The sequence below is a fragment of the Salmo salar genome, chromosome 09 (assembly GCF_965601325.2).
Source record: "Salmo salar chromosome 09, fSalSal1, whole genome shotgun sequence".
In the NCBI taxonomy this organism is placed as follows: Eukaryota; Metazoa; Chordata; class Actinopteri; order Salmoniformes; family Salmonidae; genus Salmo; species Salmo salar.
In genome coordinates this window covers 83,305,461-83,330,026 of record NC_138299.1, presented here as the reverse complement: position 1 = coordinate 83,330,026, position 24,566 = coordinate 83,305,461, and the positions used below count along the sequence as shown (strand labels likewise).

The 24,566-nt window shown below is 40.8% G+C and overlaps 1 protein-coding gene across 2 annotated transcripts in view; it reads right to left on the bottom strand.

Annotated features, from left to right (window-relative positions):
• The window catches only part of LOC106611980 (F-BAR and double SH3 domains protein 1), a 31,871-nt gene extending 17,376 nt beyond the window's left edge, over positions 1 to 14,495 (bottom strand). For both annotated transcript variants that reach the window (XR_014378814.1, XM_014212720.3), the window contains exons 1-6: positions 14,054 to 14,495; positions 10,406 to 10,503; positions 9,942 to 9,987; positions 8,424 to 8,497; positions 8,018 to 8,162; positions 5,057 to 5,193 (exon numbers count right to left, since the gene is read on the bottom strand). Coding sequence is in view for 1 of the 2 variants with exons in the window: in XM_014212720.3 (XP_014068195.1) it covers positions 5,057 to 5,193; positions 8,018 to 8,162; positions 8,424 to 8,497; positions 9,942 to 9,987; positions 10,406 to 10,503; positions 14,054 to 14,170 (617 nt within the window). In the remaining variant the exon portion in view is untranslated. The remainder of the gene's footprint in view (positions 1 to 5,056; positions 5,194 to 8,017; positions 8,163 to 8,423; positions 8,498 to 9,941; positions 9,988 to 10,405; positions 10,504 to 14,053) is intronic.
• Positions 14,496 to 24,566: the final 10,071 nt, after the last annotated feature.

Below are 24,566 nucleotides of genomic sequence, written 5' to 3'. Positions count from 1 at the left end.
AATAACCCCAAGCATACTTCCAAAGTTGTGGCAAAATGGCTTAAGGACAACAAAGTCAAGGTATTGGAGTGGCCATCACAAAGCCCTGACCTCAATCCTATAGAAAATGTGTGGGCAGAACTGAAAAAGCGTGTGCAAGAAAGGAAGCCTACAAACCTGACTGTTACACCAGCTCTGTCAGGAGGAATGGGCCAAAATTCACCCAATTTATTGTGGGAAGCTTGTGGAAGGCTACCCAAAACGTTTGACCCAAGTTAAACAATTTACAGGCAATGCTACCAAATACTAATTGAGTGCATGTCAACTTCTGACCCACTGGGAATGTGATGAAAGAAATAAAAGCTGAAATAAATCATTCTCTCAACTATTATTCTGACATTTCACATTCTAAAATAAAGTGGTAATCCTAACTGACCTAAAACAGGGAATTTTTACTAGGATTAAAATGTCAGGGATTGTGAAAAACGGAGTTTAAATGTATTTGGCGAAGGTGTATGTAAACTTCCAACTTCAACTGTATATTTAGGTCGTTTTCTCTTTAAAAATGTTTTGGGTCCAATGAACTGAGCAGGCTGGGATGCCATGCTTATAGCCTTGCTAGGACCTTCTAAATATGAGCATTCATTTATAATATTGTGCTGTTATTATTTCTATTAATATTTTCTGACTGTTTTCCATGTTATTTGGTTAGTTCTCTTAAAGCACCCTCATAGATATACAATAGACCTACGGGGCTTTGAATGTGTTAGTGGCAGTATTGAATTATGTTTTCATGGGACTGCCGATATTTCCCTCTGGTGTACGCCAATTGACGGCCAAGGGTTTGCCTTAGGACGCAAAGGTGTGTCACGAGTCAGGGAGATGGTCTGATGGTCTTAGTGTCAACAGACCTAGATATGGGGGGACGTTTTAGTGGGTGGAATGTTAAGACAATTGGCGGTTTACAAAGTTGCAGCTACAGTATGCTTAACAGTGCAAATATTATTGTACAGCTATATGGACACTTAATCATCATGGTGCTTTTTAATGGTAAGTATACAACTATTGGTTGTGGTAAGTATAATTGAAACATTGGTATCATTATGGTAAGAGGGGAAATAAGTATAGCCAGTTACAATTGTTATGGCTTAGCACATAATAAAAAAAGAAGATCAATTTTTACCTGGCTAAAAGAGAAAGAATATAGTATCTATTGTTTAAAGGAAACTCCCTCTACAAATATAGATGAGGTTGGGTGGAAAAAGGACTGGGAGGGAGAAATATATTATTGTCATGGGGAAAGAAACTCAAAAGGGGTGATTATACTAATTAATACACATTTTGATCCGATTTTGCAAACTGTGCAAACAGATCCTCAAGGAAGATCGTTTATTTTAAATATGCTATTGGACCAAAAACAGATCTGTCTAATTAATCTATATGGGCCAAATAATGATGATCCACACTCCTTCGAAATATATATAATAATCTACTGAGCTCACAAGCAACAAATGAATCTATTATTATGGTGGGAGATTATGATAATCGTAAAGGAAATCACACTACAAACTATCACCCTCAAGCAGTTAAGGAGATCATGAAGATCATGGATACATTAGAACTAGTGGATATATGGAGGTGGAAAATCCTGACCTAGTGAGATATACATGGAGGAGGGTTAATCAAGCTAGCTGTATTGATTACTTCCTGGTCTCAATCTTGCTGGCATCAACAGTTTAAAAAGGGATTAATAAGAGACCGAATGCGACCACCATCTAATTGGCAACCATATAACTCGTACAGAATTTCCACGTGGACGGGGATATTGGAAAAGAAATGGTAGACTTTCAGGTACTCAACAAGAAGGTCTGATTTCATTACTACTAAAACAGGACACAGGTGGTAAGTATAAAGATCCAGTCCATTTAAAAAACTGGAGGCCTCTTACACAAATCCTGGCGAAATGCATAGCCCATAGAATAAAAAAAGTTTGACCAGATATTGTTAATCCTGATACTATTTTTTTACATGGACAATATATTGGAGATAATATACGACAATTACTTGAAACAATTGAACATTATGAAACATCAAAGATACCAGGCCTGGTCTTCATAGCAAATTTTTAAAAGGCGTTTGATAAAGTACGGCTACTTTAATTTCGGTGAATCTCTTATACAATAGGTTAAAGTTATGTACAGCAATCCCAGATGCAAAATAGTAAATAATGGTTACTTCTCAGAAAGTATTGAGCTTTTAAGAGGAGTAAAACAAGGCTGTCCGTTGTACAAAAAAACAACACTTGATTCAACACTTAGAGTTTTTCAATTTAAATTAATATACAAAATTCTTGCCACCAACAGAAAGTATTCACTTTTTCCACATTTTGTTATGTTACAGCCTTATTCTAAAATGGATTAAATGTTAAAAAAATAAAAAAAATCTCAGCAATCAACACACAATATCCCACAAAGACAAAGCGAAAACAGGTTTTTACAAATTTATAACAAATAAAAACCAGAAATACCTTATTTACATAAGTATTCAGACCCTTTGCTACGAGACTCGAAATTGAGCTCAGATGCATCCTGTTTCCATTGATCATCCTTGAGATGTTTCTGGAGTCCACCTGTCGTAAATTAAATTGATTGGAAATTATTTGGAAAGGCACACACCTGTCTATATAAGGTCCCACAGTTGACAGTGCATGTCAGAGCAAAAACCAAGCCATGAGGTCGGAGAAATTGTTCGTAGAGCTCCGAGACAGGATTGTGTCGAGGCACAGGTCTGGGGAAGGGTACCAAAACATTTCTGCAGCATTGAAGGTCCCAAAGAACACAAGGGCCTCCATCATTCTTAAATGGATGAAGTTTGGAGCCACCAAGACTCTTCCAAATTGAGCCGTCGGGGGAGAAGGGCCTTTGTCAGGGAGGTGACCAAGAACCCGATGGTCAATCTGACAGAGCTCTAGAGTTCCTCTGTGGAGATGGGAGAACCTTCCAGAAGGACAACCATCTCTGCAGCACCCCATCAATCAGGCCTTTATGGTAGAGTGACCAGACGGAAGCCACTCCTCAGTAAAAGGCACATAACAGCCCGCTTGGAGTATGCCAAAAGGCACTTAAAGACTCTCAGATCATGAGAAACAAGATTTTCTGGTATGATGAAACCAAGATTGAACTCTTTGGCCTGAATGTCTAGTGTCACGTCTGGAGGAAACCTGCCACCATCCCTACGGTGAAGCATGGTGTTGGCAGCATCATGCTGTGGGGATGTTTTTCAGCGGCAGGGACTGGGAGACTAGTCAGCATGGAGGCAAAGATGAACGGAGCAAAGTACAGAGAGATCCTTGATGAAAACCTGCTCCAGAGCGCTCAGTACCTCGGATTTGGGCGAAGGTTCACCTTCCAACAGGATAACGACCCTAAGCACACAGTCAAGACAACGCAGGAGTGGCTTCAGGACAAGTCTCAATGTCTTGAGTGGCCCAGCCAGAGCCCAGACTTGAACCCGATCGAACATCTCTGGAGAGACCTGAAAATAGCTGTGCAGCGACGCTCCCCATCCAACCTGACAGAGCTTGAGAGGATCTGCAGAGAAGAATGGGATAAACTCCCCAAATACAGGTGTGCCAAGCTTGTAGCGTCATACCCAAGAAGACTCGAGGCTGTAATCGCTTTCAAAGGTGCTTCAACAAAGTTCTAAGTAAAGGGTCTGAATACTTATGTAAATGTGATATTTCAGTTTAATTTTATTTTTTTTTTAAACAGTTTTTGCTTGGTCATTATGGGGTATTGTATGTATATTGATGAGGGGGGAAAAAAATTTAATCAATTTTAGAATAAGGCTGTAACCTAAGAAAATGTGGAAAAAGTCAAGGGGTCTGAATACTTTCCGAGGGCACTGTATATGGGGCATACAACAATCTCAGCTCTGTAGATTTTGCTGCGAAGAGACAGAATCACTAGATCATTTATTCTGATATTGCCCCTATGTAGCTTGTTGCTAGTCACAGGTTCAGGAATGGTAAAAAAAAAAAAAAAAATCACAACCTTCACTTAAAATGAACCTTACAAATAGCAGTTTTGGGCGATTTGGTCAGTCAATAAATAATATGACAATACTCGTAGGAATGGCTTTTATCTTTAGCTCACAATCTGTGGATACTATACGATTAGAAAGGTTGAAAATGTATTTAAAACATCACAGAAGCTATTTTTGGCCATTTTAATAAAAAAATTATCACAGTAAGGTACTTCATTGTTACCCAGAAATAATTTGATATTGAGATAAAAACGTCTGCATTGGACCTTTAAGGCTGTCACATGGGAACAAAGCAGGGCTAGAGTAAGAGTATTACTGGAAAATCAATGAAAATAGATATGGTTTCATTTGGGCTTTTGTCTAACACAGGGATGGGCAACTTTGATGGGGTGGGAGCCACAAAAAAATGGAACTCATCATGAGGGGCCACAGTGGCTGGTGGGTCTGCGTACCCACATCCATACCCCCACCTTGCGAGCAAAACATTTTAGCAGCCAACCTCGTGGCAGCGAAGATGATTGCAGGAAATTAACAATAAAACTAAAAACAATTTTATAACTCCTTTCATGCAATTCTACTCATTTTGCCATGGGGCAGAGAGAAATGTTTGCAGTTTATAATATGAAAACTGATGATCAATGGTTGGTAATTCGACCATGCTTACTAAAAGTTTAGATAGCTGGGGCTAGATTAATTTACGAATCTAAAAGAAAGTTGCTGATATGGGCTAATTTAGTGACTGCTGATGCACAACCACATTTTGAAATTGCACCTTGTATATTCTATTATTCTAACTCTCAACAGTAAGTTCAGACCCCAACTGAGTCCCCCCCAAAAAATTAAATATATTTTAATGAATTCATCTTTTTAATTGTTTACAAAAGGGGGACCACGTGCCGCCAGTTGCCCATCCCTGGTATAACATACAGTATATGGATGGATATTGCACACTGATCGTAAAAACAGACAAACTCCATCCCAAATCAACCTATTCCCTACATAGAGCACTACTTTTGACCAGGCTCACACTTACTTGGCCTGTGCATCAGCAGCTTTCTCCCTGGCCACGTTAGCCATGTGACTCAGTTGGTAGTATCTCTTCTTGACCTTGTGGAGCTCTCGTAGTGCATCCACTACCTCACCCTGTACCCTCTGCAGCTGCTCTAGACCCTGTAGGGCAACACAACGCATCATATTATTACAAATGTAATACAACAATATGTATGGACGGAACAGCGTATAGGGGTAACTGAAGGAGGAACTCACTGCATTTAAACTACAGTGAGGGAAAAAAGTATTTGATCCCCTGCTGATTTTGTACATTTGCCCACTGACAAAGAAATTATCAGTCTATAATTTTAATGGTAGGTTTATTTAAACAGTGAGAGACAGAATAACAACAAAAAAGTCCAGAAAAACGCATGTCAAAAATGTTATAAAATTATTTGCATTTTAATGAGGGAAATAAGTATTTGACCCCTCTGCAAAACATGACTTAGTACTTGGTGGCAAAACCCTTGTTGGCAATCAGAGGTCAGACATTTCTTGTAGTTGGCCACCAGGTTTGCACACATCTCAGGAGGGATTTTGTCCCACTCCTCTTGGCAGATCTTCTCCAAGTCATTAAGGTTTCGAGGCTGACGTTTGGCAACTCGAACCTTCAGCTCTCTCCACAGATTTTCTATGGGATTAAGGTCTAGAGACTGGCTAGGCCACTCCAGGACCTTAATGTTCTTCTTCTTGAGCCACTCCTTTGTTGCCTTGGCCGTGTGTTTTGGTCATTGTCATGCTGGAATACCCATCCACGACCCATTTTCAATGCCCTGGCTGAGGGAAGGAGGTTCTCACCCAAGATTTGACGGTACATGGCCCCGTCCATCGTCCCTCTGATGCGGTGAAGTTGTCCTGTCCCCTTAGCAGAAAAACACCCCCAAAGTATAATGTTTCCACCTCCATGTTTGACGGTGGGGATGGTGTTCTTGGGGTCATAGGCAGCATTCCTCCTCCTCCAAACACGGCGAGTTGAGTTGATGCCAAAGAGCTCCATTTTGGTCTCATCTGACCACAACACTTTCACCCAGTTGTCCTCTGAATCATTCAGATGTTCAATGGCAAACTTCAGACGGGCATGTATATGTGCTTTCTTGAGCAGGGGGACCTTGCGGGCGCTACAGGATTTCAGTTCTTCACGGCGTAGTGTGTTACCAATTGTTTTCTTGGTGACTATGATCCCAGCTGCCTTGAGATCATTGACAAGATCCTCCCGTGTAGTTCTGGGCCGATTCCTCACCGTTCTCATGATCATTGCAACTCCACGAGGTGAGATCTTGCATGAAGCCCCAGGCCGAGGGAGATTGACAGTTCTTTTGTGTTTCTTCCATTTGCGAATAATCGCACCAACTGTTATCACCTTCTCACCAAGCTGCTTGGCGATGGTCTTGTAGCCCATTCCAGCCTTGTGTAGGTCTACAATCTTGTCCCTGACATCCTCGGAGAGCCCTTTGGTCTTGGCCATGGTGGAGAGTTTGAAATCTGATTGATTGATTGCTTCTGTGGACAGGTGTCTTTTATACAGGTAACAAGCTGAGATTAGGAGCACTCCCTTTGAGAGTGTGCTCCTAATCTCAGCTCGTTACCTGTATAAAAGACACCTGGGAGCCAGAAATCTTTCTGATTGAGAGGGGGTCAAATACTTATTTCCCTAAATAAAATACAAATCAATTTATAACATTTTTGACATGCTTTTTCTGGATTTTTTTGTTATTATTCTGTCTCTCACTGTTCAAATAAACCTACCATTAAAATTATAGACTGATCATTTCTTTGTCAGTGGGCAAACGTACAAAATCAGCAGGGGATCAAATACTTTTTTCCCTCACTGTACGTCAAACTGTCTCTAGATTGACAGATTCAACAAATCCAATAGATTCAATGCTGGTTACGTTGTGCGAAAGGCAATGTTTTAAATGATAAATACGGTCCGTAGTTTAACAGTGCATGTAGCATGTGGAGGTCAAGGCTGTACAAGTGTAAGGGGTTTTCCAGGGTTTTCCACTGCTTGAATAGTAACCTTTAGATCACAATATTTTCAAAGCTAACAAGTGACTCATGTTCCTGCTTTGTTTGATTCTCTGTCATTAACAACAACTACCACAAAGTAGCATAAAGGTCGAGAGGAAGTCGTCAGTAAGTACTGATCAATTTGGTGCCTTTCCTAATAAGGTATAGAGAAAATGAAACGCTTTGGCTGTTTATGTTAGATTGTCTTAGAATGTATTTCCCTCCTCAAGAAAAAGTGAAAGTATGACATGAGAAAACCTCTGGTAATGAGTTGTGTGGTTTTGTGAATGGAGGCATTGTGGGCTTCATGAAAACTCCACTCAAAATCGACCTAATTTGTATTTTTTCATGATGTGGCAAGTGACGCTTCCTGAAAGACCAATAATCTAGAAAACTTGACTGCTGACATGCAAAACATTTTTAGGACTGTATCAAGAGAGGACTAATGGAGAAAAAAAACTAAAATATTGTTTTGGAGTGGATTTTTTTTCTTTAAGACAACATGCTCCGGTTACATAATTTAATAATTTTCATAAGGAGGAGGCTATCATAAGCTGCACTCTTTTAACCTATATCCCCCTATGGTCATTCTTTTTTTAAGTAAGGGCACCCCCCCCCCAAAAAAAAAATGTGGGAGGTCTACTGAAAATCTGAGTAGATGAATTCTAGTAGGCTTGATGTGTGTGTGTTCAAGCTGTAGATAAATCAAAGAAAACCAAAAACTCAAAAACCATTTCTACACAATGTTCTCAGCTTAGTGAAGCCTGATGAAGAAAATGTACAGTTGTGAATGCTGCACTACTTTTGTGAAAATAGATTAGTCTAAAAACATGCATTTTCTTCTTTCTGGTTACTCAGACGAGGCTGCACTGCAATGTGGATCATACATTATTTCAGTGTATCCTCCAATAAGCCACTGCACAGCTCAGCTCACCCTCTTGGCTTTCAGCTCCTTGGCTGCCCTCAGGCTCTTCAGAGCGTCGGCAGTGAGTGAGCGATATCCGTCGGCTGCCGTGAGACGACACACTCCACTCTGTGCCGTGGCCTCAATCAGAGACCTCCACACAGCAAACACACTCCTGGCAGTATACACACACACAGAAAGAGAGCGGTGTTACTACACCAGCACTATGGCATCCCCTGATGTTAGACTGTGTGATTAGTGACAGGAGCATCTTCAATTATGAATAATTACAGTATTTGACAGATATTTCCTTCATATATGTTTATGAAACCCTGAATGTAACTTGTTTTACAAAAAAATGGGGGTTCGAATGGCTGAGAGTAAAAAGGTCATTAACATGTTGTGGGATCAAACTATCAAGCTTCTGATAGGTTACCCAGAGTTCAAAGAGTCTCCCTTGCCTCTTTGCCAGTCTTTCCTCTGGAACTGTACGGCCAGCCTCTGGAGGGCCTGAGAGAGAAGGATATATTTTATTAAAGATGACAGGAAACACAATTAAGGATATTTCATGACATTCACCTTATAAACCTTGTTGTAACCCATAAATATGAATTTGTTTTGGAGTGCAAGTGCAGGGCCCAGCCTAAAGTGAACATGTCTTGTTTTTGTGTACAGGATAACATGTAGATTTGGAGCGAAAAGCAGAGTTTTTTTTTTATCAATACTAGAAGCTCTGCCCTCAAGACCCCTGGTGGAACATCAACACCCCAGTGAAAACAGCCCTATCCAGTGTTCACTTCCTGTTTCAGATTAACTCACTGCTGACTTCAGAGAAGTGATCCAGGAGCTTGGCTCAGAAACACACTGGCTCCTTCTCACCAAGACATCAAATAGCAGAGCCGATACGCGCCAGCCACCAGTAGTACTAAAGCCACAGACCACTTTTATTCTGAACTTTTCAGATGTGGAGGGATCGCTTCACAGGCCCTTGTTTCACCATCGCCACCCTGCTACATTCCCCATGGTGCAAGGGTCTGAGGTGAAAACACTGGTCTGAGTGTGTAGGTTAACATTATTACAACTGTTAAACCTACTCCATAGGTCCAATGTTAATGCATTGTTAACGACCAACAGAACCAAGGGACAGCATCACAGGACACTCATTTCACTACGGAAACTAACTAGAAACCACAATGGTCAGAGGCAAGTTCAAAGTCCACGGCAACATGTGGATAGGAGACTCAATAGGAATGCACTTATGTCAGACACTACAGGAAGTTACTACAGTAGATATAACCCAGCTAGGCATGTTAGAAAAGGGTCAGTTCAGTGCATCTAAAGCAGACATTTCCACAGACATTTAATGAAGTTATCAGCTTATCAAACACCCTATTATGTAAATCTTATCAGAATGACGTACACCAAGGATAACTCCATGGGGAAACATCCAATGGGACATCAGCACTACAGTACAATATGGGACATAATTATAACTGTTGTTTCTGGTTCTATTCCCCTGCCTTGCTTATGGACAACACCTAGGTCCCTGAAATACTCACTAATATCTGAATCAATATCTGAATGCGTTCCATTTCAAAACATTCAAGATAAGTGCTTTGAGTAATGCTTTTAATGTGGGGAGGAGGGTGGTAAGAGTGTTGCTTAAAATAGTTGTTGCGAGGATGCTACCAAAAACACTCAGAACAGGTTCGTGTCTAAATACTCCAACCCCATTTCAGCTCAATGATACGCCACTCTACAAGATGTCCCAAGGTCGTATCACATGGTTTACTGTGCCCCCCATAAGACACGGACATACACCCAACCGGGCACAGATGTCAATTCAACGTCAATTCCACGTTTCGTTGAAACAATGTTGATTCAACCAGTGTGTGCCCAGTGGGTCCGGACCACGGCTTGTCAATCAGCATCAGTATTATGGGAGGCCTCTCACCTGACTGTACTCTTGTTCTATGGCAGCACGCTGTTTACTGAAGGACCTGGACAGAGAAAAATAAACATCACATCTAGGATATGTCAGTGAACTGCATTCAGGCAGTAATTAGATCATCTATATATCTCCGAGAGATAATTGTCAGAGAGCATTAGTCAGCATATACCTCTGTAAACACCCAGGAGGCCTGACCACATGCTAGACATCTGAAGATGTGTTCATAAATCCTTCTGTTTCACTCAGCATCGTTAGTGTCTATTGGTTCTTGATGTGATTACACTGGAGTCTTACACACAATATTATCAAATATGTACAGTATGTATTATACAAACACAGGCTTCTGACAAGCAGGAGCAGGGTAGGGTAGGGGGTGGGACAGGGTGGGGTAGGGTGATGCAGGGTATAGCAGGGTATAGCAGAGACAGGTAGGGAGGATGGGGCAGGGTGGGACAGGATGGTCACACCTGATGTCCTCCAGGAGTTCTACCTCCTGCTGCTGTTTGCTCTGCAGCCGCCCCACTTGCTCCGCAAAGGCCATCTTCACCTGCTGGGTCTCCTTCACCTGTCAATTAAAACAGTGACACATACCTGTATCAGGAACGGCCAGCACCGGGATTAAATAAAATCAAAGTTTATTCGTCACGTGCACAGGTATACAGCTGTTGTAAACAGTACAAACTATCCAGTCAATAAAAAGAAGTGATTATAATTTACAGTGAGGTCCAAAAGTATTGGGACAGATAAAATGTTTTGTTGTTTTGTCTCTGTATTCCCGGACTTTTGATTTGAAATTATACAATGACTGAGGTTAAGTGCAGACTGTCAGCTTTAATTACAGGTAGTTCTTATCCATATCGGATGAACCGTTTAGAAATCACAGCACTTCTTCTACGTAGTATTCCACAGGGCAAGGACTCTACAATGTGTCGAAATCGTTCCGCAGGGATGTTGGCCCATGTTGATTCCAATGCTTCCCACAGTTGTGTCAAGTTGACTGAATGTCCCTTGGGTGGTGGACCATTCTTGATACACACTGGAAACTTTTGAGCATTAAAAACCCAGCGGCATTGCAGTTCTTGATAGAAAACAGTGTGCCTGGCACCTACTACCATACCCCGTTCAAAGGCACTTACATTGTTTTGTCTTGCCCATTCACCCTCTGAATGGCACACATACTCAATCCATCTCTCAATTGTCTCAAGGCTTAAAAATATTTCTTTAACCTGTCTCCCCTGCATCTACACTGATTGAAGTGGATTTAACAAGTGACAGTCCTGGTCAGTCTGTCATGGAAAGTGTTCTTAATGTTTTGTATACTTAGTGTACAGTTGAAGTCGGAAGTTTACATACACTTAGGTTGGAGTCATTAAAACTTGTTTTTCAACCACTCCACAAATTTCTTGTTAACAAACTATAGTTTTGGCAAGTCGGTTAGGACATCTACTTTGTGCATGACACAAGTCATTTCTCCAACAATTGTTTACATACACATTATTTCACTTATAATTCACTGTATCACAATTCCAGTGGGTCAGAAGTTTACGTACACTAACTTGACTGTGCCTTTAAACAGCTTGGAAAATTCCAGTAAATGATGTCATGGCTTTAGAAGCTTCTGATAGGCTAATTGACATCATTTGAGTCAATTGGAGGCGTACCTGTGGATGTATTTCAAGGCCTACCTTCAAACTCAGTGCCTCTTTGCTTGACATCATGGGAAAATCGAAAGAAATCAGTCAAGTTCTCAGAAAAAGAATTGTAGACCTCCACAAGTCTGGTTCATCCTTGGGAGCAATTTCCAAATGCCTGAAGGTACCACGTTCAGCTGTACAAACAATAGTACGCAAGTATAAACACCATGGGACCACGCAGCTGTCATACCGCTCAGGAAGGAGACGCTTTCTGTCTCCTAGAGATAAACGTACCTTGGTGCGAAAAGTGCAAATCAATCCCAGAACAACAGCAAAGGACCTTGTGAAGATGCTGGAGGAAACAGGTACGAAAGTATCTATATCCACAGTTAAACGAGTCCTATATCGACATAACCTGAAAGGCTGCTCAGCAAGGAAGAAGCCACTGCTCAAAAACCGCCATAAAAAAAGCCAGACTACGGTTTGCAACTGCACATGGGAACAAAGATTGTACTTTTTGGAGAAATGTTCTTCTGGTCTGATTAAACAAAAATAGAACTGTTTGGCCATAATGACCATCGTTATGTTCGGAGGAAAAAGGGGGAGGCTTGCAAGCCGAAGAACACCATACCAACCGTGAAGCACGGGGGTGGCAGCATCATGTTGTGGGGGTCCTTTTCTCCAGGAGGGACTGGTGCACTTCACAAAATAGATGGCATCATGAGAGAGGAAAATTATGTGGATATATTGAAGCAACATCAAGACATCAGCCAGGAAGTTAAAGCTTGGTCGCAAATGGGTCTTCCAAATGGACAATGACCCAAAGCATACTTCCAAAGTTGTGGCAAAATGGCTTAAGGACAGCAAAGTCAAGGTATTGGAGTGGCCATCACAAAGCCCTGACTTCAATCCTATAGAACATTTGTGGGCAGAACTGAAAAAGTGTGTGCGAGCAAGGAGGCCTACAAACCTGACTCCGTTACACCAGCTCTGTCAGGGGGAATGGGCCAAAATTCACCCAACTTATTGTGGGAAGCTTGTGGAAGGCTACCCAAAACGTTTGACCCAAGTTAAACAATTTACAGGCAATGCTACCAAATACTAATTGAGTGCATGTAAACTTCTGACCCACTGGGAATGTGATGGAAGAAATAAAAGCTGAAATTAATCATTCTCTCTACTATTATTCTGACATTTCACATTCTTAAAATAAAGTGGTGATCCTAACTGACCTAAGACAGGGACTTTTTACTAGGATTAAATGTCAGGAATTGTGAAAAACTGAGTTTAAATGTATTTGGCTAAGGTGTATGTACACTTCCGACTTCAACTGTATATGTGTATTAAAGTAGTCAAAAGTTGTATATCTGGTCCCATATTCATAGCTTAAAGTGTAGTATCTGGTCCCATATTCATAGCATGAAGTGTAGTATCTGGTCCCATATTCATAGCATGAAGTGTAGTATCTGGTCCCATATTCATAGCATGAAGTGTAGTATCTGGTCCCATATTTATAGCATGAAGTGTAGTATCTGGTCCCATATTCATAGCATGCAATGACTACATCAAGCTTGTGACTCTACCAATGATGGATGCATTTGCAGTTTGTTTTGGTTGTGTTTCAGATTATTTTGTGCCGAATATAAATTAATGGTACATAATGCATTGTGAGATTTTGGAGTCACTTTTATTGTAAATAAGAATATGTTTCTAAACACTTCTACATTAATGTGGATGCTACCATGATTAATGGATAATCATGACTGAAATCTGAATGATGAGTGAGAAAGTTACAGATGCTCAAAGATCATACCCACAAGACATGCTAACCTCTCACCATTACCAATAACAGGGGCGGTTCTAAAAAATGTTTAGGGGTATATGATATTTATGGGGGTGAGGGCGAGGCGATGTGGCTTAAATGCCAGTGCTGAATTTTTGTCACAGTCCGCCTCAGCTGAAGACTTCCGTCTTAAGGTCAGAGTCTGCAACATCAGAGAACTAGTAGCCACTTAGTGCATGTACAGGCTCCGTGTCGGAACTATGTTAATTCATTAACTCTCTATCGCTCTCTTTCTCTCTGTGTTATTGTGGACATTAGAATATAAGCAATAGCAGAATTAATGGTGCAAAATGTGCGTTGAGCATCATAAGGATGCTGACATCATTACTTGTAACCTACGAAAATGCCACAAGTGAAAACGACCAAGTTCAAATTAAGACTACTTCACAGGAGTAGGACTTTTCTAGACATTTTCTATTAAACAGTTGACCTCTTGTGAAATAATTCGCAATAACAACTTAAATTTTCAGAAACTTCACAATTGTGGGAAATTAAAATAGAATAGAGATGTCGGAGGTACTTTCAACGTATTTCAACCTCTCTATAGCATTGCCACTTGCCACAGTTCATGTCGTTTGACATAATTGTGAAGTTAAACAAATGTAAGTTGTTATTGCAAATTCTTGTAAAATTCTTACCTTTCTGGGAGGAGGTTGCATTTTCGGATTCTTTAGTGTCTCCTTTTTATTGTAGCCCAATAGCCTACTTCCCGAATGCTTTTGACACACTAAAGCATCTCTAGGTAGGTGGAGCATTACGTTGGACAAGCTGTTTTACATGCTCCAAACCCCCCTAATGGAATAGTGCCACCTAGCGGGCACTTATAATGCTGTCCTCCAAGAGTTTCACTTTTGATCGCCAGTAGCCACCAGTGATGCCAATTTAGCAATTTTGTTGCTAGATTTAGCAACTTTTCAGACTACCCTGGCAACTTTGTTTTCAAACAGCACCTAGCAACAAATTTAGCTACTTTCCAAAATGTATTTTGAACTTTTAGCAACTTTTGAAAAGTGACTCAAACGCTAAAATGCATGCATTTTCCCTCTAAATGACACAAAAACTATTTTATCTGTCTCACACTCAGTCACAACACACGTGCCTGGCTGCAAAAGTGCATTGTGAGTGACGTCACCAGCAGGCGCTCAGCTCGTGCACAGCCAGCAGCAATTTCAGCAAATAGCAAATCATTGTTGGCTGACTGCAGCAACAGTAGTACGGGTTCGACAAGCCAAAGCCAACGAATATAGTTGGTCACGAATGTTTGATCTTGAACAGAACTTACAACATCAATCAACATGTCTCAATCAAAATTGTACAGCCAGAAGTACAGAAAAGAGTGGGAGTCTGTACCTGAACAAATGTCAAATCATATTTTTTGCCGAGATGGCCAGTCAATTTGAGTAACGTTATTGTGTATTTTACGTAATTACGCAGTTGTACGTTATCACGCAATGACATCACAACGTCATTTAGCAACTTTTAGCAACAATTCAACCTGCCTCTAGCAACTTACCCTGAAAATTTGTTGGCAACACTGGTAGCCACATACGCTGTTAAGTTTTTTTGTTGGAGAGCCTAGAAGAGCCCAGGAAGGTGGCATGAGAAGCTACCTAGGTATGCAGCCACATCAAACAACTCAAGTAGTCCAATGTCCAAAAACATCCAATGATTTCTTTATTGTTTATTACATTATTTGTATAATGTTAGTTTAGGATGAGATAGAAATTGTCTTTGTTTCTAACCACTAGAATTGAAAGATCAACACTACAGAATGTAAAGGTCAACCAACGATATGGCTCTAATATTCTTCAGACAGATTTATCTGTGACGCACTTTGACCTACATTCAGACCTAGGCTATAGTATCTAATTTACTGGTCATTTCACAATCAGGTCAATACAGGAACAGCGAACGCAGTAGTAGATATGTCTTCCAGGTGTTAATCCAATTATTAGCGATACAATTTCAAATGAATAAATAAAGAAATGAAAAACAAAATAATATAGAATCAAATGTTGTTATAGTTGATCAGTTGGGTTTAGAGCGGAGGTGTTGATAAATTCGAACACTTGTTTCAGCTGCTGCAGGAACATCTTCGGAGACACCACTGGTTCACAGTGGAGGGCCACCTGAAAGCCCTTCAATGACAGAGAATAACACATACATCTGGTAAGATCTTTGTAATTGTGAGCAATGTAACAGTAATTTCATGGCTTTTCAGTTACCTCTGCCATGTCCAGAATGTCATTATAGTCTAAGAACAAATCTTTTTTTAACCCCTTTTTTCATGATATCCAGTTGGTAGTTACAGTCTTGTCCCATTGCTGCAACTCCCGTACGGATACGGGAGAGAGCTATGCGTCCTCCGAAACACGACCCTCTGCACTGCTTCTTGACACACTGCTTGCTTAACCCGGAAGCCAGCCACACCAATGTGTCAGAGGAAACACTGTACAACTGGTGACCATGTCAGCATGCATGCACCCGGCCCGCCACAGGAGTCGCTAGAGCGCATTGGGACAGGGGCATCCCGGCCGACCTAACCCTCCCCTAACCCCTAGGCTGTGTGTCTCATGGGTCGCGGCCAGCTGCAACACAGCCCGGGGTCGAACCCGGATCTGTAGTGACGCCTCAAGCACTGCTTTAGACCGGTGCGGCACTTGGGAGGCCCATCTAAGTATTATTATTTTTTACCCCCTTTTTGTGGTATAAAATTGTTAGTAGTTACTGTCTTGTCTCATCGCTACAACTCCCGCACGGACTCAAGAGAGGCGAAGGTCGAGAGCCAAAACACAACCCGACCAAGCTGCACTGCTTCTTAACACAGCGCGCATCCAACCCGGAAGCCAGCCGCACCAATGTGTCGGAGGAAACACCTAGCGACCTGGTCAGTGTGCACTGCGCCCGGCCCGCCACAGGAGTCGCTGGTGCACGATAAGACAAGGATATCCCTGCCGGCCAAACCCTCCCTAACCCGGACGACACTAGGCCAATTGTGTGCCGCCCCATGGGCCTCCCGGTCGCGGCCAGCTGTGACAGAGCCTGGGCTCGAACCCAGAGTCTCTGGTGGTGCAGTGCCTTAGACCACTGCGCCACCCGGGAGGCCCAGGGGAAATAGCTTACCTTGGTCCAATGACGCTCTAATCTTTTCTTCAGAAGGCCTGCGATATGATGCGCACTCTGCAGCAACTCCAGTCCCTGTTTGAAGTAGTCTGCTGTGCATGTTCCCTATTTAAAGTAACAAAAGAAAATGGTTACAAAGGTACACATTGCATGACATCCCACTGGGCACAGACGTCAATTCAATGTCTATTCCACATTGGTTCAACGTAATTTCATTGAAATTGCGTGGAAGCCATGTTGATTCAACCAGTGTGTGCCCAGTGGGATGGCTCTACTGTAACTCCAATTAACATTTTATGTTTCTCTTACCACTGATGTGATGGGGATTTGGAGACACTGGCATTTTAGATCCTACAGAGATAAGTAAATGTTAGAAAACACAGTTGACAGAATTGTTAATTATAACAATTGTACTGCAATACATACATCTAGGTCAACATTCCTTTAGCAGAGACCAATCCATCACATCCAGGACTGAATATACTGTGATATGTGGTGACAGGTAGCCTAGTGGTTAGAGCGTTGGGCCAGTAACCAAAAGGTTGCTGGATCAAGCTGACAAGGTTGTTCCCCAGTAGGCTGTCATTGTAAATAAGAATTTGTTCTTAACTGACATGCCTAGTTAAATAAAGGCTACATCTTTTTTACACAAAATATAAATGAGACAACACAACCAGGTTTTGCTAATTGAAATGAGAAACCAAAGGAAGTTAATGCAGCCTGTGGTAGTAGGCTATGTTGTATCTGTGTGTATTCTGATTGAGATAAGCAATGTCACAAGACAGATTAGAGGTGCTCTAGCAGCTTTGCTTTTCAAAAAAAGGTGTGTTTCATGAAGTGCACAGCGTGCATGAGAATCAGACTGGCATGTCTAGCACTGAGATTTGTTTAACCAAGAGTACATTGAAGTGAAGAATAGATTTAACAATCCAAGATTGTTATGGACTCACCATTCCAGATGTGCTGCAGCCTTCAGGACAGTTCTGTGGTTCAGGACACAAAGGTAACATTGATTACATTACTTTCATCTCTAAAAGTTGTCTGGACTTAAACAATTGTTGAAAATGTTTTTGTGTAATAATAACTGTCGTACCGTAATAAGTGCTCCATCAATATAAGATTTTATTTCTTTAGCATGCTCCAGAGATCTTCCTAGGCGTTGTACTGGAGATGAGGCGGCCAGGCTAATCATCATTGAGAGCAGCAGAAGTATTGTACCTTTGTGTATTGCCATTTTTCTATTGATGAACCCAAGTAGACGACTGGTTCCTAATGACTTGGTTCTGAACCTGTGTGGCAGCATTTAAGACCCATTGTTGAAATTTCCAAGCTTTTGGGGAATCCCTGTTGCCAGTTTTCTCACTATAATTATTTGTCATACTATATTCTCCCACACAGGCAACTTTAGTTTGATGCCATGGCATGAGTCTGTGTGCCACATATCACTGAAATCATTTGTGTCATTTCCTTTGGTGATCTTCCATCTTTCTGGCAGGAACTTAGTCATTATTTACTACTTAGGAGTTCTATTATCTAAACTATTCATTCATTTGCATAAAGAGTCTTTGACAATCTTACAGACTGTAAGAAAATCAGCACCCCATACATATTGACATATCATTTTAAATGGGCAATCAGCGATTGGAACATCAATTTTTTTACTTAAAAATTAATTACACTACACGATCAATTTGATGTTATTTTAATGGACAATAAATGTGCTTTTCTTTCAAAAACAAGGACATTTCTAAGTGACCCCAAACTTTCAAACGGTAGTGTATATAACAATATTAGTGATATATGAATGATATATTCTTGTGTATTTTATTCCTCGTGTTACTATTTTATTTTTATTTGTATTATTATTTGGGAAGGGCTCTTAAGCAATCATTTCACGGTAAAGTCTACACAAGTTGTATTCGGCGCATGTGACATATACAATTGGATTTGATTTTATATATACCCATTGATCCTTGAATATAACTTATACATGCCTCATGAGCTTAGTTCAACTGTAGCACCTCATTAGAACCCAAAAATATAAGCTTGTTTTATTCCATTGTATAAAAAATGATAACTCTCAACAAACACAATATAGCCTCAAAACATGGTAAAAACTATATTTGTGATATCATTGATGGTCAATTCTTGAATCCATAGCTCTGTCTATGAATTTGAGAGTGGTTACATTTCTCCAATCCCATCCCTCAGCTATTTACTAAACAGTGGTGGGGTAAACACTTGTATGAACTGTAGCTTGCCCCTGAACAAAAAATGCCAACCTTTGGCTATAAACAGATGTTATCTTTTACTATACAGAGATGCATGCTGATAGATGGTAAAATAGTTATCAATCAAACATTATTAACCACATCAAACACAACACTTGGCTTTCCCTGTGATGAGCCGTTTACAGAAAATTCTGATGCCCACACCAGCAACGTGCTTTTCAAAAAAAGTCACTCTACACATCAACCTGAATTACTGACATGCTAGAAAAAAGTGAAGATAAGAACTTGGGTTGAAGAGGTTATTTTCTTTGAAAGCAATACCAACCGCTATGTCATTGTGCACAGACCCAATTTATTAAGGAACACTGTCATTGAAATGACGCTAAAAGGAGTAAAAAAATAACAATTAATTTAAAAACATCATACCTGTTACAGTTATATCACAAATTGATATATTACACAGCATACAAGATGTTAATGGAATGGAATTGAACATACAGTAACATCAGTTAGTTTACATCCTCAGCTCAGTCTAGTTTAAAAAAACACTGACCTTTTATTAAACAATAGTGAGCTATATTCTTTAGATTAGACTATGGTGAGTTATATTCTTTAGATTAGACTATGGTGAGCTATAGTCTTTAGATTAGACTATGGTGAGCTATGTTCTTTAGATTAGACTATGGTGAGTTATATTCTTTAGATTAGACTATGGTGAGCTATATTCTTTAGATTAGACTATGGTGAGCTATATTCTTTAGATTAGACTATGGTGAGTGATATTCTTTAGATTAGACTATGGTGAGCTATATTCTTTAGATTAGACTATGGTGAGTTATATTCTTTAGATTAGACTATGGTGAGCTATATTCTTTAGATTAGACTATGGTGAGCTATATTCTTTAGATTAGACTATGGTGAGCTATATTCTTTAGATTAGACTATGGTGAGCTATATTCTTTAGATTAGATAGTGAGTTATATTCTTTAGAATAGACAGTGAGCTATATTCTTTAGATTAGACTATGGTGAGCTATATTCTTAAGCAAAGAGTTAATTTCCTTCAATTCTACACATTTTGTCATGAACGGAGACAAGATTTTGGCATTTTATAACTAATTTCATGCAATTCTACAAATTTTTCCATGAGACGGAGAGAAATATTTGCAGTTTTATAGTTAATTCCCTACACATTTTGCCAAAGGGTGGAAAGAAAATGTTGCTGTTTTTAATATGAGATATGAGCAAGCGTGACTAACAAAATCAATGGGGGCCACCCGGGCGATAATTCAACCATGATTTCTACAAGTTCAGATAGCTGGACGCTAGACTAACTTACCAATCTAAAAAATGTTAGCTGGAATTGGCTAATTGAGTGACTATCAGTGACTGACATAAACAAGAAAAAAATTGCTGATGCACAACCAAAATTTCGAAATTGAATTGATCAGCGGACCTACGAAAGGGGCGTCTGCGGGCCGCCAGTTGCCCATCCCTTCTATAGTGTAACATTTTATTTCACAAGATATATCAAGTTGTCTGGATTCTAGGTCTAGTCCTGGACATGAGGCACATAACACATAGCAGGCAATTGGTACTGGCTGAAGATCCAACATTGTTGACCATCATGACACAATATAGCTACTCCTCTACATCCTGTGTTGTGCTCTGTTGAAGATGAGGGGATCCAGAGTTGATATAGCTACTCCTCTACATCCTGTGTTGTGCTCTGTTGATGATGAGGGGATCCAGAGTTGATATAGCTACTCTTCTACATCCTGTGTTGTGCTCTGTTGATGATGAGGGGATCCAGAGTTGATATAGCTACTCCTCTACATCCTGTGTTGTGCTCTGTTGATGATGAGGGGATGCAGAGTTGATATAGCTACTCCTCTACATCCTGTGTTGTGCTCTGTTGGTGATGAGGGGATCCAGAGTTTTCCTTTTAAACTGCGTGGTGCATGATGTCTGAGGGTTGAATGTTGATGTGCTGTAGATTCTTGACCGAATAAAGGGGATTTAAAAATTGTCTCTTCATTCAAGGAACTCGCTCTTCAGGCTCCCTTCACTGTCTGAGAAGTTCAGCAGCTCCTCCAGCTCATCCCCTGTGTCATCTTCCTCCTCCTCTGCCTCCCGGGACATCTGGGGCTTCCCCTCACCTTTCCCTCCCAACTCCAGGTAGCCCTTGGCTGTGGTGTTAGGCCCTCCGCTCCGTATACCAGCCTCTGCCTTAGCCTTGGTGCCTTGCATCGTGGACGTGTGCTCCTCCCAGACTGGTGTCCCCCCTGGACTGCCGCCTCCTGGCCGGGTGCCTGCCTCTGCGCTGGGGGCTTCTGCGCTGGGGGCCAGTGACACCGCAGACTTGCTGGTACACAGCCCCATGAAGGTCTGCTTTTCTTGTGAAAGCTTACCCTCACTATTTCTCTCACACACTCCCTAGACTAGTGATGCACTGTGCGTTCTTGATGAGACTGGCTAAAACTGGGCATTAGTACTGGTGTCTGTGTTGCTTCCAAGAGAGGCAGAGGAGCACCCTATTCAGGATTTTCCATAACAGCCGTTTTGAACAGAAGCTTTTGTTCTTCGGGTTCAGCTGGGCTTCAGAGAGCCCTTGACTTAAGACTAGCATCAAGACAGCTTGCCAGGGAAGTCTGTTGGTCGCAGTTCACCTCAGCTCTCAGAGCACACACCTAATCTAAATCATAGCATCTCTATACTTATCATGCAGTGTTATTCAGACTATTTGTAAATGCTATTTTGGACACAATTTCTCAAAAAATCTTCCAAAGATGTGCTATTAACATTTAATCCATTTTAAATCAATAAATACATTGATAAAATTGAATAATAATTATTGATGTAGAATTTAATTCATTACAATTATATGGATTAGGAGTCAGGTATAGTTCACAGCTATTAATGTCTCATGGACAAACACATGTAACAATTACATGAGATTATAATTCTGGGTTTCCAAGATTACACAACTACAAATGAGCTGTTTCTCTACTCATAATTATGTTTAAAAAGTGAGTAATATACCTTTACCATGTCACTTATTTTTCTCTGAAAGGAGAGAAGAGGTGCTTATCTAACAGTGGCATGACCACAGGTGAGCCTCGTTTACCAAATCACTTTGTTGAATTACCACCCTGCTTCAATCCCTCATTATATGAATAATTTCTCAAATATTATCTAGTGGGAAATCCAAATCATCTTACTGTGATGTTAAAAGTTCTGGATCATTTACTATACAGGATAGTTATGTACAGTTGAGGTCGGAAGTTTACAAACACTTAGGCTGGAGTCATTAAAACTTGTTTTTCAACCACTCCACAAATTTCTTGTTAACAAACTATAGTTTTGGCAAGTCGGTTAGGACATCTACTTTGTGCATGACACAAGTCATTTTTCCAACAATTCTTTACAGACAGATTATTTAACTTATATTTAACTTGTATCACAATTCCAGTGGGAAGTTGACTGTGCCTTTAAACAGCTTGGAAAATTCCAGAAAATGATGTCATGGCTTTAGAAGCTTCTGATAGGCTAATTGACATCATTTGAGTCAATTGGAGGTGTACCTGTGGATGTATTTCAAGGCCTACCTTCAAACTCAGTGACTCTTTGCTTGACATCATGGGAAAATCAAAAGAAATCAGCCAAGACCTCAGAAAGAAATTGTAGACCTCCACAAGTCTGGTCCAACGCCTGAAGGTACCATGTTCATCTATACAAACAATAGTACACAAGTATAAACACCATGGGACCACGCAGCCATCATACTGCTCAGGAAGAAGACTCTAGAGATTAATGTACTTTGGTGCAAAAAGTGCAAATCAATCCCAGAACAACAGCAAAGGACCTTGTGAAGATGCTGGAGGAAACAGATACGAAATTATTTATATCCACAGGAAAACGAGTCCTATATTGACGTAACCTGAAAGGCCGCTCAGCAAGGAAGAAGCCACTGCTCAAAAACCGCCATAAAAAGACAGACTACGGTTTGCAACTGAACATGGGGACAAAGATCGTACTTTTTGGAGAAATATCCTCTGGTCTGATGAAACAAAAATAGAACTGTTTGGCCATAATGACCATCGTTATGTTTGGAGGAAAAAGGGGGAGGCTTGCAAGCCGAAGAACACCATCCCAACCGTGAAGCACGGGGGTGGCAGCATCATGTTGTGGGGGTCCTTTTCTCCAGGAGGCACTGGTGCACTTCACAAAATAGATGACTCATGAGGAAGGGAAATTATGTGGATATATTGAAGCAACATCTCCAGATATCAGTCAGGAAGTTAAAGCTTGGTCGCAAATGGGTATTCCAAATGGACTTTGACCACAAGCATACTTCCAAAGTTGTGGCAAAATGGCTTAAGGACAACAAAGTCAAGGTATTGGAGTGGCCATCACAAAGCCCTGACCTCAATCCCATAGAAAGTTTGTGGGCAGAACTGAAAAAGCATGTGCGAGCAAGGAGGCCTACAAACCTGACTCAGTTACACCAGCTCTGTCAGGCGGAATGGGCCAGAATTCACCCAACTTATTGTGAGAAGCTTGTGGAAGGCTACCCAAAACGTTTGACCCAAGTTAAACAATTTAAAGGCAATGCTACCAAAGACTAATTGAGTGTATGTAAACTTCTGACCCACTGGGAATGTGATGAAAGAAATAACAGCTGAAATAAATCATTCTCTCTACTATTATTCTGACATTTCACATTCTTAAAATAAAGTGGTGATCCTAACTGACCTAAGACAGGGAGTTTTTACTAGGATTAAATGTCAGGATTTGTGAAAAACTGAGTTTAAATGTATTTGGCTAAGGTGTATGTAAACTTCCGATTTCAACTGTAGTTAGCCTACATAACACCATCTCTTCAGGAAGCGTGTCCACACAACACACATCGGTCACTTCCCTAGCTCCCTAGAATAGGGTGGAATGTACCTCTAAACTAAACCACCGATACTGGGTGAGAGATTTTTTTTATCCACTTTGGGGCTAAGGTTAAGAATGGGGGTAGGCGATGGGAGTGTGATCCTAGATCTGTGGTTCGGGACAACTTCATTTGGTCTCACAGGTCTCATCGCATGCTGTTTGTGATTACAAAGTTTTGTCTGAGTTATAGCAGTCAGTGTGCAGGTTCCACCCTTTTCTCTGATGTTCTACAGGGGCAACCAACATGCCTGTGAGACTATGGAACACTTAGCTACTGCTGAAAGGTGCACTGTTTTTTGCCCCCATAGTATAAATGCTTAAAATCCTCAAATCTTTAAAAGGCAAAGGTCAAGTAATACAGTAGATGTTTTCCTCTGCCCTAAGGACCCAATGCATTTAATCAGGAACAAGATTGAGAGAGGCAAGTTATCTCCCATTGGATGTAGTGAATGGATGTGTAAGAAAGCAATTGTAGCCTATTTGACATGGAAGTGCAGACAACTTCTATCCAGTCTCTTTGCTGTTACTGTCTCCTGTGAAGAAGCCAATCTCACATTTTATTGTTGTAGTTGGTGAGTGGGGCCAAAAGTAGACTGGTGCTGAAAGAGGACCACACAACTGGGGTGGCATTAAGTTTTGAAGAGGATCAACTGAAATTGAAGATTCCTGGTGTCTGTGAAGCCCGCCGTTTGGTGTGACGCAGACCCAGTGAAGAGTGTGGTGAAACAGAGAAGACACTGTCTGTCCTGTTGAGTTTTAATGCAGAGTCTTTACCCGACAAAGTCAAGTTAGGATATGCCAGTTATCCCGTAAGAGCTTTTGTCCCGAACCCATTAAGGTGTTTTAAAGGTGCCAAG